Source organism: Adiantum capillus-veneris, chromosome 10 (assembly GCF_014529385.1).
Source record: "Adiantum capillus-veneris isolate H3 chromosome 10, ASM1452938v2, whole genome shotgun sequence".
Taxonomy (NCBI): domain Eukaryota; kingdom Viridiplantae; phylum Streptophyta; class Polypodiopsida; order Polypodiales; family Pteridaceae; genus Adiantum; species Adiantum capillus-veneris.
In genome coordinates this window covers 145866965-145884360 of record NC_140940.1, presented here as the reverse complement: position 1 = coordinate 145884360, position 17396 = coordinate 145866965, and the positions used below count along the sequence as shown (strand labels likewise).

The window sequence follows — 17396 nt, the reverse complement described above, 5'->3', positions numbered from 1 at the left end:
ATGGATTTGAGGAACTGTCATGGTCTGAAAAGCTTTGTTTCCTACTCTGTTTTTTTAATAGACTATGGTTTTGACCTTGTTTTGATCAACTATGTTGGGCCTGCTTATGTAATCTTTGGAAAATAAAGTCTTAACAATGAAAATAGTATTTTTTGCACTTTTATTGAAGTACTGAGTCTTTTTCAGCTCTTTTTTTGTTTCTTTGAAGTCAACCACAATTTATCAGAATTGCTGATTCGATGTGCTCGACTGTACCTGTTTTTTTAACTTGTCTTATACATTGTGGCAGGTGTTATTTCTACTTTTCCTCATGTTTTCTAGTGTTCTGGCATTCGTTCTTTTTGAAGATACTGAACAAGGGAAGGCGTACTTTTCTACGTATGGTCTCACACTGTATCGAATGTTCGTATTGTTCACAACCTCAAATAATCCAGATGTGTGGCTTCCTGCATACAAGTAAGTTGTGGGAAAGATGATTTTGTGTATTGGTGAAGCGTTCCTTTTGTGGCTTTGTTACACGAGGAACTGTCAACTTGTAACTGATTATGTGCATTAGCTGTGTGGAATGACTATGTCACACTTTAGAAGTGTTGTTTCTGGAGGAGGATGTACTGCAGAAGGTTGTTTTATATTTTTGGTGAACTCAATTCTTCCTTTTTTCTGTCTATTTCTTCTGCAGTGTTTTACTTTAGAAAGCATAGAGATAGTCCTTAGATAATTGGGCATTGTCAAGGGACTATATTTTAACAAATCAAATTTAAAAGCTACTAAAGCTAAGAATTAAGAAAGAGGACATGGAGTTTTGGGGAGAACCCTTTTGGAGGTGATTTAGGCGCAGCATTGTTGATCTTATAGAAAGAGGACTATTATTTTTCATCTTCTTATGTTATCAAGTGCCACCTCCTCGTGTCGCCTTTTCTCAGCGCTTCACAAGTAAACCAGGAACAAAGCTAATTTTAATGACTGTTAAGAGCGAAGAACTCGAAATATTATAATTCTCTTTTTCATTGTGCTTGTTAGAGTCACACCGGATTAATACTGTATACGCTTTTTGGAAGGAGTAAAAGTTTATCACTCAATTATTTGCAGGGCGTTTCGATCTTCATGCTTGTTTTTTATCCTTTACATACTTTTTGGTGTGTATTTCATCACAAACCTCATACTTGCGGTTGTATATGACAGTTTCAAGGAACAGGTAGGAATTACTTTATGGGGTTATTATCTGATGTTTCTGGCATGAAGCTGGGGAACATATTTGGGATTTGAGTCGTTCATTTTGCAGCTTGTAGCATTGATAAAAGATAGGAGATCTAAACGCAAACGTATCCTTGACGCAGCCTTCAATATTCTTGATGTTGAGGTGACCCATTGCTTTTCTTAGTTCTGTGTATGCTGTGAATGTGCCAAAAGATGGAAATGTGACGCTTGCATATATTACTTGCCTTTATTCATGGGCCTTGTATAGACTAAACACTTTTGTGTTCAGGGGTGTGGGTTTTTGTTAAGATTCTGAGTGTGATCTACATTTATCATTTGAAGAGTACCTTTGTGTACAAATTTTGTTCTCAAAATTCCGAGAGTTATTAAACCCATAAATTGATATCTCCTAGTAACGTGGCGATGTAGTCGCCAAATTTTGGTCCAGATTGTGTATATGCTATTGAAGACATCGTATGTCACAGAAACGTGGGTTCCTGGATATTGTGCAGATCGGTTCCTTGTTCAAAGCTCTCAACAAATACAGGTATGTTTCATGAGAATGATGATCGCCTCGTTTGATCTTGATGCCAGTTTTCTCAAGTTAAGATTTTGCTTCATATGTGGAGATACTAGTTAGAAGCTGACAGGGATATTTGTCCTGCAATAATGGCTAGAAGTAACAACTTTACCACCTGTTTCTCGCAAGAGAAGAACTACTTCAGTCAAGTCGGTATTATTTAGGTGACAGATGTTAGTATCACCTGTCGGGCTAAGTAGGGTTTGAAGTCTGCTCTGTTGAGGTTGGAACTAGCAAAGGTCTCTAAATTGGCTCCATAGTAGAGTGCCCTCCCGCAATAGAAACATGGTACAGGGAACAAGAACAGGGAAAGGGGTTGGGGTTGGGGTTGGGGTCGGGACAACAAGAGTTAGGCAACAGGGTCGGGGCCCGGAACGGCCAAAAGAAATTCATTTTTTCTCGATTTTTTTGAGCTACAGGTATGTACCATAGTGCTAAGAACACTTTGAGCATTGAATTGCACCAAAAAAGACAAGAAACATGGCTCACAATAGCAAAATACACCAAGAAAACATTGATGGCGCTATGGCGAATATAAGTAGATAAGTACATGCCTCAAGGGCTCAAAATGGCAAGTGATAAAGAGGCAAAAAAAGGCCAAAGCCTAATTAGGAGGGGGTGAGCCCACAATGGTACATCAAACCTCGGAAGTGCTTGCCTCATGAAAAGGTGGAATATGAATCTCCACATCCTAAAAGTTGAAGTAAGCAAGGCTGAGACCAGGAGCCGTCTGTGCCTCTGAATGCTTATTGACCAAAGTGGTCTCATCCTGTCCAATGTCATCTCCCACTCAGTGAAGGGATCTGCCTTCTTTGTTTGTTCCTTGCATGGCATGTCATCAACCTTTCACACCCATGAATCAAAGAAATTTATGTATACGTTGTCTTTCTGATTGAAAGATTACATAATTGGACATGTGTTCTTGTGTTTACGGAACCATGATTGATTAGACATACTTCTATCCCTGAGTGGGGAAGTATGAATTGATATGCTTGAAAGCATGAAGGACTATATCCTCTCGCCTTATTGGAAGAGAGATATAGTAGGATACATGGCCATTGACATGCTTGAAAAGCATGAAGGACTATATCCTCTAGCCTTATTGAAAGAGAGATATAGATGGATACATGGCCATTGACATGCTTGAAAAGCATGAAGGACTATATTCTCTCACCTTGTTGGAAGAGGAGATATAGATGGATACATGGTCATTGACATGCTTGAAAAGCATGAAGGACTATATAGTACATCCTCCTTACCTTTCAAGGAAGAAATGAAAATGAAATGTTATATTAACGTCTTCAAATGGCCAAAGTGACCTATGAGACCAGAAAGTTACAATGTGGTGGATCTGATACAAAGTCAGAGTAACAAGATGACAAAATAAAATAGTATGGAATCCTAGACTACTGGGTGTGGACTAAGCAGCTAAAACAGCTAGCTGGGATAGCTAGATCACAGGAGATCTAGCATCGGTCGCTGGCGGATCTCATCAATCTCCTCCATGGTCAGTAGTCTGACCGGGCGTCGTGCATGTCGAGCCAAAGTGACCTAGATCCTCTGATGCAACCTCTGTCGATGTTGTGTAGTCCTCCGCAGTCGTGGGCGTCTAGATCTCCCCAGCTCAGTCGCTCGGTCGATCAGTATGCCTCTGGTGTAAAGCGATGAGCTCTACTGTGGTAGTAACTCCTCCGGGTGTCCAGTGGCAGCTCTGAAGAAGTCTGTGATCTGTCTCTGAGACTGGCTAGTCTTTCCTCTCATCAAGCTCTCTCTGTGTCTGTGCAGCTCGAGCAAAAACAAACCCAGGCATCTCTGATCCTCATACCGCATGACTCTAGAGAATGGTCCAAAGCCCTCTCTGAACAAGCAATGGAAGCGGCCTCGTATCTCGTAGTAGACGGGGCAGTGGCATGTGTAGTGCAACTCTGTCTCAGGCTCGATGTCACACAGGGGGCATGTCCTGGCCTCTGTTGGTACTCTGCTGTATCTCCCAGTCTCGATCCGCAGCTGGTGTGAAGATGTGCGTATCTGGCCAATAGCACATCGTATCCCATGAGACAGGTGAGTGTCCATGTATTTGGGCCTTGTCACAAAACCATCCTCCGTAAGCTGGAGGAGATGCTCTCTGTAGAAAGCAATCTTCGTGCCTTTAGAGGTCTGCCATATGTAGATATTGTAGTCTGCCATAAGACGTTCCCAGCCACATTTGAGCAAGTAGTGGTGCATGCGGATATACCACTCTCGTGCAGACTGTTTAAAGCCATAAATGGGCTTATGCAATTTACATACATAATGAGGGTGGTGAGGGTCTTCAAAATGAGGAGGTTGTAGCATATAGATGAGCTCTTGGAGCAAGCCATGTAAGAAGGCAGTTTTTATATCAAGATGATGTAAAAGAAGATTAAACTTAGCAGCAAGTGCAATAAGAAGCCGAAATGCAGTGATACCCAGTACTTGCGAATAGGTGTCGAAGTAATCCACACCTTGTTGTTGAGTGAAGCCGCGAGCGACAAGGCTTGCCTTGTAGCGATCAACTGATCCATTGGGGTGGTATTTCTTCTTTAATAGCCATTTGCAAGAGACAATGTTATGAATCTTAGGAGGTGGCACAAGCTCCCAAGTTGAGGGAGTGGGGATTATTCATCACATGTGAATTATAGGTTGGTGGGAATAGACACATGTTGAGACTTACATATGTGGAAGGGGTCCATGTGGGAATTAGGTGTAAGGACTTTGGGAATAGAGGTAGGTGGAAAGAAGTCCACACTTAATAAAGTAAATAAGTTACTTTTACATGATCAATATCACTGTTAATTAATATGCTAATGTCAAGACATAAGAGAGTGCAAGATAGAAATAGAGCAATGACAATAGATTGCACTTGAATGGAGAAAGAACACCTTGTTACATACAAGTTGAGGGAGTGAGGATTATCCATCACAAGTGAATTATAGGTTGGTGGGAATAGACACATGTTGAGATTTACATAGGTGGAAGGGGTCCATGTGGGAATTAGGTGTAAGGAGTTTGGGAATAGAGGTAGGTGGAAAGAAGTCCACACTTAATAAAGTAATAAGTTACTTTTAGTTATCTAAAAGTAACTTATTACTTTATTAAGTTACTTTATTAAGTAACTTATTACTTATAACTAAAAGTAACTTATTACTTTATTAAGTGTGGACTTCTTTCCACCTACCTCTATTCCCAAACTCCTTACCCCTAATTCCCACATGGACCCCTTCCACCTATGTAAGTCTCAACATGTGTCTATTCCCACCAACCTATAATTCACATGTGATGGATAATCCTCACTCCCTCAACTTGTATATAAATCCCATTAGCTGTCCTCATTTGTAACAAGGTGTTCTTTCTCCATTCAAGTGCAATCTATTGTCATTGCTCTATTTCTATCTTGCACTCTCTTATGTCTTGACATTAGCATATGAATTAACAATGATATTAATCACATTTAAGTTAATCTCTAAGTTCTCACATGGTATTAGAGCGATAGAACTTAAGGTTAGTTTTTCTAATTAGCGCTAAGAGTGTTCCATCTCTCTAGCCCACACTCGAAGCCTCACTCTCCATTCTTTTCAAGGAATCCGGAACCTCGAAAGATGGCCGAGTTAGCTTCTTCATCTTCCGCATCCTCCTACAAGCCCCGCTACATTATCGACAAGCTTAACGGCACTAACTACCAAGTGTGGAAGATTCAGATGGAACTCTACCTCACGCAGCTGCAACTTTGGGACGTCACGTCAAGAGGCGAAGAGCAACCTGACCACCCCGAAGACAAATATTCAACATATTTCATCGACACCTATAATACTTGGCATAGTAGAAACAATAGTGCCAAGATGGAGCTCATTCTCCATTACCAAGATAGGCAAGTCCCAATGGTGAAAAAGCTAACTATTGCTAGCGCCATTTGGAAGTTTTTCGAGAAGAACTATGAGCACACTGACCTCGTCTACCAAGTTTCCTTGATCAAGAAATTGGTAAACACTACCATCCAAGAGAGTCAGTCATCCTCCGAGTTTTTGGAGACGTGGCAAATACTTCTAGATGAAGTACTTATCTCAGGGCTTGCCATCCCTGAAGAGCTTCAAAGTATGCTCTTATTGGCTTCTTTACTTGCATCATGGAGAGCCTTTATCACTACACAAGCCACCACGACTAACTTGCAACTACAAAATCTTGTAGCCAAGATCCATCAGGAGGAAACGCTTCACGACCACACTAGCAGCTCGCAGAAGTCCACAGCACTCGTCACTATGACAAGAAACTCACGCCCTTACAATGGCAAGAAGCCTCAACATTCGGGCCCTCCTCGACAACACAATAATTCTGGAAGAAAGTCGCAATTTCAAAGCCACCACAATCATCAAAATTGTGCGGACAATTTCTCTGCTGTCCTCACTGATGAAATGATTCTTGAACATCCACCAGAGCCTCTTGAAGATGCCCTTCCCCTCTCTGTTCTTGATGCCCTCGCTTCTAGCGAGAGCAAGGAGTGGCATGCCGCCATATTGGATGAACTCCAAGCCCTCAAAGAAGCTAACACTTAGGAGCTTGTGCCACCTCCTAAGACTCATAACATTGTCCCTTGCAAATGGCTATTAAAGAAGAAATACCACCCCAACGGATCAGTTGATCGCTACAAGGCACGCCTTGTCGCTCACGGCTTTACTCAACAACAAGGTGTGGATTACTTTGACACCTATTCACCAGTATTGGACTACAAAAGCGACATATGGCAAACCTCTAAAGGCATGGCTATCTTAGGTCTCTTTGTGGATGACATACCTCTTCTTGGCACATCATATTACATGCTTCTGCAAGCAATCGCGTGCATCTCTCACACCTCATCTTGTAATTTTAGTTTGATCCCTACTGGATGAACTTTTCATTGAGGGTGGATAGCATATATCTATGACATGGCTACTTCACAAAGCTTTTTGTTCATCAATCTCAATGCGTTACAACAAGAAGTCCACCCTTAAGGGGGGATGTAAAAGTAACTTATTATTTTATTAAGTGTTGACTTCTTTCCACCTATCTCTATTCCCAAAGTCCTTACACCTAATTCCCACATGGACCCCTTTTACCTATGTAAGTCTCAACATGTGTCTATTCCCACCAACCTATAATTCACATGTGATAGATAATCCTCACTCCCTAGCCTCAACTTGTATATAAATCCCATTAGCTGCCTTCATTTGTAACAAGGTGTTCTTTCTCCATTCAAGTGCAATCTATTGTCATTGCTCTATTTCTATCTTGCACTCTCTTATGTCTTGACATTAGCATATTACATCAACAGTGATATTAATCACATTTACGTTAATCTCTAAGTTCTCACATGCTATCAAGGGACCAAAAGTGTGACATACTGACCATCTTTGTTTAGTGCCGAAATGTGGCAGCCTTCTCACATGAATTTGATGATGATGCCGTTGTCGGTTAGCTCGCTGACAGAGATGAGATTTTTCTTGAGACCAGGGACTAATATACGTGAGAAATAGTGGTGTGTAGGCCATTAGGTAGGTTAATGACAGCATCTCCATAGGCTTTGGCGAGCAGGATGCTATTATCACTGAGGCATTCTTTTAGAGAAGATAAGTGATGTTGGATAGCCAGTGTAGGTGATGTCATATGATGGGTGGCACCCGTAGCAAGTAGCCAGATATTGGGATATGAAGTAGCTATAGTGGTGGCATATAGTTGCAAAGGATAAGATGGGCTATCATAAGTAGATATGTCAGCATAATGAGCTTGATCATAAATAAAAGGAGATGACTGGCCATGGCGTGTCCCCCCTTGAGGGTAAGAAGGATATAGATTAGGGTGAGAGATAGGACGATTACCTTGATTGCATGGTTGCCGACAGTCCTTTGTGAGGTGTCCAAAGCGATGATAGTTGGCGCATTGCTTTGAATTTTGGTGATTGTGGTGGCTTTGAAATTGTGACTTTCTTCCAGAATTATTGTGTTGTCGAGGAGGGCCCGAATGTTGAGGCTTCTTGCCGTTGTAAGGGCATGAGTTTCTTGTCATAGTGACAAGTGCTGTGGACTTCTGCGAGCTGCTAGTGTGGTCGCGAAGCGTTTCCTCCTGATGGATCTTGGCTACAAGATTTTGTAGTTGCAAGTTAGCCGTGGTGGCTTGTGTAGTGATAAAGGCTTTCCATGATGCAGGTAAAGAAGCCAATAAGAGCATACTTTGAAGCTCTTCAGGGATGGCAAGCCCTGAGATAAGTACTTCATCTAGAAGTATTTGCCACGTCTCCAAAAACTTGGAGGATGATTGACCCTCTTGGATGGTAGTGTTTACCAATTTCTTGATCAAGGAAACTTGGTAGACGAGGTCAGTGTGCTCATAGTTCTTCTCGAAAAACTTCCAAATGGCGCTAGCAATAGTTAGCTTTTTCACCATTGGGACTTGCCTATCTTGGTAATGGAGAATGAGCTCCATCTTGGCACTGTTGTTTCTACTATGCCAAGTATTATAGGTGTCGATGAAGTATGTTGAATCTTTGTCTTCGGGATGGTTAGGTTGCTCTTCGACTCCTGACGTGACGTCCCAAAGTTGCTGGTATTCGACATAAATTCTCCATCACCGACCACCCACAACAAAACGGTCGTGCCGAGCGCGCAAGAATCGCACACTATTTGAAGCTTCTCGTGCCATGCTTCTTCAAGCTAGCCTCCCAGACACCTATTGGGAAGAAGCTACCGCCACTGTGTGCTACATTCAAAACCGCATTCCATCCATCCGCAATCCTACTACTACACCCTACACCCTCTGGCAGGGTCGCCCACCTCATCTTGGCAAACCAAACGACAATCTTCTATTGCAAGTTCTTCTACTGAAGCAGAATACGTTGCTGCTGCTCTTGCCTCCCGCGAGGCTCTTTGGATCTCTGAATTGATCAACGAATTGAAGCTACCCTTTAATATCTCTACTGATCCAATCACTCTTTTTTGTGATAATCAGTCTACCATCGCACTTACAGAATCACCTTCCTTCTCATCCAATGTCAAACACACTAAGATAAGCTTTCATCTCTTGAAAGAATTAGTCGTAAATGGCTTCATCAAGCTAGTGTATGTTCCATCTGCAGAAAATTGGGCAGACTTTCTCACCAAGTCTGTGCCCGCCACTAAACAAACAGCCTCATCTCATAATTTGAGTTTGATCCCTACTGGATGAACTTCTCATTGAGAAGGGATAGCATGTATCTACGACATGGCTACTTCACAAAGCTTTTTGTTCATCAATCTCAATGCGTCACAACAAGAAGTCCACCCTTAAAGGGGGATGTAAAAGTAACTTATTACTTTATTAAGTGTTGACTTCTTTCCACCTACCTCTATTCCCAAAGTCTTTACACCTAATTCCCACATGGACCCCTTTTACCTATGTAAGTCTCAACATGTGTCTATTCCCACCAACCTATAATCCACATGCGATGGATAATCCTCACTCCCTCAACTTGTATATAAATCCCATTAGCTGCTCTCATTTGTAACAAGGTGTTCTTTCTCCATTCAAGTGCAATCTATTGTCATTGCTCTATTTCTATCTCGCACTCTTATGTCTTGACATTAGCATATTAATTAACAGTGATATTAATCACATTTAAGTTAATCTCTAAGTTCTCACATGGTATCAGAGCGATAGAACTTAAGATTAGTTTTTCTAATTAGCGCTAAGAAAATTTCATCTCTCTAGCCCACACTCGAAGCCTCACTCTCCATTCTTTTCAAGGAATCCGGAACCTCGAAAGATGGCCGAGTTAGCTTCTTCATCTTCCGCATCCACCTACAAGCCCCGCTACATTATCGACAAGCTTAATGGCACAAACTACCAAGTGTGGAAGATTCGGATGGAACTCTACCTCACGCAGCTGCAACTTTGGGACGTCACGTCAGGAGTCGAAGAGCAACCTGACCACTCCGAAGACGAAGATTCAACATACTTCAATGACACCTACAATACTTGGCATAGTAGAAACAATAGTGCCAAGATGGAGCTCATTCTCCATTGCCAAGATCGGCAAGTCAAAATGGTGAAAAAGCTAACTACTGCTAGCGCCATTTGGAAGTTTTTCGAGAAGAACTATGGGCACACTGACCTCGTCTACCAAGTTTCCCTGATCAAGAAATTGGTAAACACTACCATCCAAGAGGGTCAATCATCCTCCAAGTTTTTGGAGACGTGGCAAATACTTGTAGATGAAGTACTTATCTCAGGGCTTGCCATCCCTGAAGAGCTTCAAAGTATGCTCTTATTGGCTTCTTTACTTGCATCATGGAGAGCCTTTATCACTACACAAGCCACCACAGCTAACTTGCAGCTACAAAATCTTGTAGCCAAGATCCATCAGGAGGAAACGCTTCGCGACCACACTAGCAGCTCGCAGAATTCCACAGCACTTGTCACTATGACAAGAAACTCACGCCCTTACAACGGCAAGAAGCCTCAACATTCGGGCCCTCCTCGACAACACAATAATTCTGGAAGAAAGTCACAATTTCAAAGCCACCACAATCACCAAAATTCAAAGCAATGCGCGATCTGTCATCGCTTTGGACACCTCACAAAGGACTGTCGGCAACCATGCAATCAAGGTAATCGTCCTATCTCTCACCCTAATCTATATCCTTCTTACCCCCAAGGCGGGACACGCCATGTCCAGCGATCTCCGTTTATTTATGGTCAAGTTCATTATGCTGACATATCTACTTATGATAGCCCATCTTATCCTTTACAACTATATGCCACCACTATAGCTACTTCATATCCCAATATCTGGCTACTTGATACGGGCGCCACCATCATATGATATATCACCTACACCGGCTATCCAATATCACTCGTCTAGAACACCCTCTAGAAGTATGCCTCGGTGATAACAGCATCCAGCTCGCCAAAGCCTATGGAGATGCTGTCATTAACCTACCTAATGGCCTACACACCACTATTTCTCACGTATATTAGTCCCTGGTCTCAAGAAAAATCTCATCTCTGTCAGCAAGCTAACCGACAACGGCATCATCATCAAATTCATGCGAGAAGGCTGCCACATTTTGCACTAAACAAAGATGGTCAGTATGTCACACTTTTGGTCCCCAAAACTGGGCGTCTTTATCCATTGGGTGACTCATCGCCTGCACATGCATCTGCATCATCCATAAAAACACAAGAAAACACATTCAAATGGCATTATAGACGAGGACATATTTCTCAATATGTTTTGCACCAACTCACTCATCGCCAACTTGCACTAGGTCTTCCCAAGCACCTCACTCACATCACACTTTGTGAGGGTTGCATTCTTGCTAAAGCACATTATGTCCCATTTTCCACTTTATCATCACGAGCCACTGCACCTCTGGACCTCATCCAGTCTGATGTTTGTGGCCCATTGCCCGTCAACTCCCTCACTGGCAATAAGTATATGCTTAATTTTATAGATGATTTCTCAAAATACACAACTCCTTACTACATGGCCGAAAAATCCTCAACCTTCTCTCATTTTTGCACATTCAAGGCATTAGTTGAGACTAAACATGGCTGCCAGATTAAAACTCTCCGCAGAGATCATGGTGGGGAATACACTTCTTATGCATTCAAAGATCTATGTCTTTCTGCTGGTATTCGACATGAATTCTCCATCATCGACCACCCACAACAAAACGGTCGTACCGAGCGCAAGAATCGTACACTATTTGAAGCTGCCAGTGCCATGCTTCTTCAAGCTAGTCTCCCAGACACCTATTGGGAAGAAGCTACCGCCACTGCGTGCTACATTCAAAACCGCATTCCATCCACCCGCAATCCTACTACTACACCCTACACCCTTTGGAACGGTCACCCACCTCATCTTGGCGACCTTCGCATCTTTGGAAGCATTGCATACCCACTTGTGACGCAACCTTTATCAAAACTATCACCATGTGCTCAATGCACAACTTTGGTCGGCTATGGTGATCGCTTTGGCATCAAGGCATACCGCCTCTATATCCCAGACTATCACAAGTTTATCTTTGCCCGCGCCGTCGTCTTTGATGAAGAATTCATCATCTCAGGCAAATCTTCTCCACCATTGCACCCTACATTCTCATCACCAGTCCACTCTTCTCATCAATCTTTGTTGACGGCCTCACCCACACACACACCCATGCAAATTTCCCACCCTTCTGGGCACATTCTTGAGCCTCTCTTCACCATCCAAAGGCCTTTCCTCATTGCCCATCCACCTCCTTGTGTCCCGCAGTCTCATGCACAGCCAATCGGCAACACTCTTGCACCCATCTCCTGATAGTTGACACCATCACCAACACCGTCCATCCCGACTGTCGCTACTTCCATCACACCGCAGACACTCGGTGCTCCACCTCGTGAGCTCCCATCACCTTCGCTACCGATCTCACCTTCACAATCGCCATCTTTTTTCCGCAACTCTCACGAAGCCTTGCCAGGTATTCCCATCCAAGCAGATGTTGACGAAGTCAAGCCCCATAGCTCTACTTTTGCCACCTCGCCATCACAACACACTTTGGCTATACACTTGGACCAACAAGCCGTCTCTAGCTCGCATGGCCGCACCCGCTCTCTTCGCGAGATCTATGAAGCCACCAATTTCTCTGCTGTCCTCAATGATGAAATGATTCTTGAACATCCACTAGAGCCTCTTGAAGATGCCCTTCCCCTCTCTGTTGTCGATGCCCTCGCTTCTAGCGAGAGCAAGGAGTGGCATGCCGCCGTGTTGGATGAACTCCAAGCCCTCAAAGAAGCTAACACTTGGGAGCTTGTGCCACCTCTTAAGAATCATAACATTGTCTCTTGCAAATGGCTATTAAAGAAGAAATACCACCCCAACGACTCAGTTGATCGCTACAAGGCACGCCTTGTCGCTCGCGGCTTCACTCAACAACAAGGTATGGATTACTTCGACACCTATTCGCCAGTACTGGACTACAATATGTACATATGGCAAACCTTTCAAGGCATGGCTATCTTAGGCCTTTTTGTGGATGACATACCTCTTCTTGGTTCATCATATTACATGCTTCTGCAAGCAATCGCGTGCATCTCTCACACCTCATATTGTAATTTTAGTTTGATCCCTACTGGATGAACTTCTCATTGAGGGGGGATAGCATGTATCTACGACATGGCTACTTCACAAAGCTTTTTGTTCATCAATCTCAATGCCGTTTACAACGAGAAGTCCACCCTCAAGGGGGGATGTAAAAGTAACTTATTACTTTATTAAGTGTGGACTTCTTTCCACCTACCTCTATTCCCAAACTCCTTACACCTAATTCCCACATGGACCCCTTCCACCTATGTAAGTCTCAACATGTGTCTATTTCCACCAACCTATAATTCACATGTGATGGATAATCCTCACTCCCTCAACTTGTATATAAATCCCATTAGCTGCCCTCATTTGTAACAAGGTGTTTTTTCTCCATTCAAGTGCAATCTATTGTCATTGCTCTTTTTCTATCTTGCACTCTCTTATGTCTTGACATTAGCATATTAATTAACAGTGATATTAATCACATTTAGTTAATCTCTAAGTCCTCACATGGTATCAGAGAGAGATATAGATGGATGCAAGTATATGGTATAGATGGAATCTACCTAAGGTACACACACAGTAAAACATGCATGATGACTTGCATTGAATGTTGTTTTGAAAATGCACGAGTCTTATGTATTCTACTCGAAAATAGCTTTCATTTGATACCCATGTTGATATTTCATGATTTTTAACAATTTTTAAAAAACGGAAGGTTCTAAAAGCTTCTAAGAACTGACCTCAACTTTCCAAAGAGGCATCAAATTTCAAAGGCGGCCTCAAAATTCAAAGGAGGCCTCAAATTTCAAAGAAGTTTTGAATTTTCAAAGAATGCCTCAAATTTCAAAGGAGGCTTGAAATTTCAAAGGAGGTTTCAAATTTCAAAGAAGGACTGAAATTTCAAAGAAGACCACCTCTCTTATAAATACAAGCCTTTCCTTTTACTTGAACAGAATTCCATTTGCTGAATTTTCAGCCCAACGTCACGCCAAGAAGCCTCTACGCCATTCCCCTCTACATGCTACTTCTCCTTTCCATAAGTCCAACATGCTCTCTCTTTCTCATGCAAGCTTATGAAGAGGAAGGATGTCACAAACTGGTGACGTGGCAGGCTCCCGGACAACAATGTACGGACAAATGTGGTACGGATCGGCGAAATGTGCCGACAAGCTGACGTGGCAGCCAACGGAAAATCCGTCGCAAAACGCGCTGACATGCTGACATGACAAGCTGTACGGTCAACAATACGGACACTCCGCTTTTTACGCTGGCCAGCTTTTGGGCACTATGCTTTAATTTTTGAGAAGCTTTTGGGTTACAGTTGCTTTTAAGTTTAAGAGCTTTTGAGTTTGAGATTTTGTGGCTCTGCTCTTGGGCATCCCTTATAACAATAAATATTTCTGTTGGGCCCTCATTACTCAGAGCATTTGGACGTAGAGTCCGAGTGTGAGTCCTAGTAGACTCCGTTGTACTTTGCACCAAGATTAATATAAAAAGAAATACTGAAAGGGGCGCCAGTCTTTGGGGCCAATACCTCTGGGAATAGAACTACGTCGGGCCGTGTCGTTTTTTGTGAACTGTTTTAAAGTGAATCTCTGCTGTGTCGTGGTAGAATCTTGACTTGGGGTGTCCAAGATTGTTACAGTGGTATCAGAGCACGGAAAGATTCTTCTTCTACGGAGGATCTGATCCTTTTTGCAACGCACACAACTTTTGGAAAAGGATCTTCGGGTCCCGACCCCGGACTTATTAGCCACTCCCACCTTTCATACATCGCGCATCGGGCGCGCTCCCGTCTTCATCGCTCTGTCTTACAGGGAGATTACACATGGGTTCTCGTGGAAAATTTGACAGAGATGACACCTCTCAGTGGGAAGGCAAAGAAAAGTTGAAAACCTGGCACGGGAACTAAAGAAAAGAATGAAGATTTGGGCAATTTTTTTTTCAGACAAGCTTGCCAAAACGTAGTACAAATGTCAAACTGCAAATTGTCATATGTGTGAACAGATTGATTAAGTACTCTAGGGACCCGAGATTGGCGAGACATCTGAAGAATTACCCGATTGATATTCACTCAGGTCGGGAGGAAAGCTGAAAGGACAGACGAGTGCAAAAAAGCAGAACTTGTAATCGCAGAAAGTGATGGATAAGAACTCTTGAAAAGAAGATGAACCAAAGCACCACCAGAACATAAATTTGAGAGTTACAGAGCAGCAGCCGAGTGCGGAAGAAAAGAACAGATGAAAGCAAAATTGGTACCATATGGCGTGGGGCCCGACCCGAATCAGATGAATGAAAGTACAAAACTTTGCCACACTTCGGGCAAAGTGAAAGATCAGGAAGCCCTCATTTTTCTTTGATGGAGGAGCCAAGGCAAACTTCTTGAATTGGCGGCTTGACTTGGAATTACGCTCGACAGACTGAGACCACAGGCAGATGCAGTTCTAGCCCCACCCGGACGGGATGTTGCCATTACACTGATCATAGGCAAACTTCGTTTGCAATGTCAGGGGTTTATAGGGCACAAGGACTTCTACGTAATGCCCTTACGAAGGTTGTGACGTCCTCGTCGAAATCCCTTGGTACCACAAGAACAACGCCGTGGTTGACTATCGGGCTGAGAAAGTGACTTTGACAAATAAAGCGCAAAGAGAGATTGTACTTGATAAACTTCAATTTCTTTACTCTAATTTTCTTGAGAGAACCGAATGATGATTGAAGGTCGAATATGTTTGACCTCGAAAGAAAACGACAAGATTTTTCTGGAAACGACAAGATTTTTCTCAATACAGGTTGACTGTTTCTCGGAAGGCGTACAAAGTTGTGTTGCACGAAACGTTTCCAAACGGGAAACGTCGACCTTGTTGGAATTAGGGTTGCAGGGAACGTGCACAACTTGGAGTAGACGAAGAAAAGCTCAAAGCACAGAACGGAGTGTATTACTTAAGTGTGCAATGGAAAGATAGATAGCCCTAGAATGATGGGCGTATATACAATGCACGGGGGAAAAAGGAGGGAAAAATGCCCCGGCGGTCCTAGTGTGTTCACACACATTACTACCACATGTATATGGTAACAAATCCCCCTTGGAGTGATGTGGTGAACGAGAGCTGGCACATGAATAAAAACAAGTGCCATGTCCTAAGGACATGATCAGTCCACAAAGGGGAATAAGCACAAAGCTTTGCGGAAAGCTTCAAACTTCTCACGAGACAATGACTTTGTGAAAAGATCTGCAAGGTTGTCCTATGTTTGCACATAAGCCAAGCTGATCTCTCCTGTTGAGAGCCTCTCCCTGACATAGTGGTAATGCATCTCAATGTGCTTTGTGCGAGCATGAAAAACTGGTTTCCTCGCAACTGCCAATGCGCTTTGGTTGTCAGTGTAGATAGTGTTGGTAGTGTCCTGTCCAACACCCAAATCAGCCATAAGGCGTCTGAGCTATACACACTCAATCGTAGTTGTGAAGACCGCCCTGTACTCAGCCTCACAACTAGAAGTGGCCATAGCAGGTTGCTTCTTGCTCAACCATGAAATACATGTGAACTGCCAAGCATGAAACAAAAACTACTTGTGGACACTCGCGTGTCCTAACAACTAGCCCAATCCGAGTCCGAAAAAGCATGTAAATCTGGCCGCAATGATCCCCCCTTGGGATAAAACAAGCCAAGATGTAAAGTGCCATTCAAGTAGCGGAACATCCTCTTGACAGCTTGTCAATGTTTAGACCCTTGGCTATGCATAAATCTGTTGACCTGTGAGACTGCAAACTGAATATCAGGCCTCGTGTTGCATACATAAATGAGGCATCCAACAACAGTTTGGTAAAGAGTGACCTCTGCAGGATCACCAGCATCATGAAGATTCAATTTCAAACCTGCTTACATGGGAGTTGCAATAGGTTTGCAATCCTCAAGTCCAAACTTACATAGCAATGTCTCTATGTAACTTTTCTGACACAAGGCAATACCACGGTCCACCATCACACTGCTTAAACTGTATACCCAAGTAATGATGCAACAGCCTCAAATCTTTGATCTTGAAAGTAGCATTCAAATCAGCCTTAAATTCAGCAATATGGCTCTGAGTTGGTCTAGTGATCAACAAATCATCTACATAAAGAACCACAATGAGAAGTACATCACCCTCGCGCTTTACATACAATGTGCTTTTTGTTGGACTGTTACGAAAGCTTCGTTTGACCAAATGAGTGTCAGCCTTCTCATACCAAGCACGAGGAGATTGCTTCAACCCATACAAAGCTTTGTTACATTTGCACACCTTATCCTCTTGTCCTTTCTTGACAAAACCGCGAGGTTGCGTTACATAAACTTCCTCAAATATGTCACCATCCAAAAAAGCAGTAACAATGTCTGATTGATGTACATCCCAACCAAAATGAGTTGGTAATGCACATAGAAAACGAACAGTAGTCATACGACAAGTGGGAGCAAAAGTTTCTTCATAATCTATGCCTTTCTGCTGCGTATAGCCTTTTGCAACAAGTCGAGCTTTATGGCGATCAAC

The 17396-nt window shown here is 42.9% G+C and overlaps 1 protein-coding gene across 2 annotated transcripts in view; it reads left to right on the top strand.

The window, feature by feature from the left end:
- TPC1 (two-pore channel 1) overlaps positions 1-17396 on the top strand; it is a 117219-nt gene that overhangs the window by 10521 nt on the left and 89302 nt on the right. For both annotated transcript variants that reach the window (XM_086522163.1, XM_086522162.1), the window contains exons 8-11: positions 290-456; positions 1090-1195; positions 1283-1360; positions 1683-1744. In XM_086522163.1, coding sequence (XP_086378289.1) covers positions 290-456; positions 1090-1195; positions 1283-1360; positions 1683-1744 — 413 coding nt within the window. The remainder of the gene's footprint in view (positions 1-289; positions 457-1089; positions 1196-1282; positions 1361-1682; positions 1745-17396) is intronic.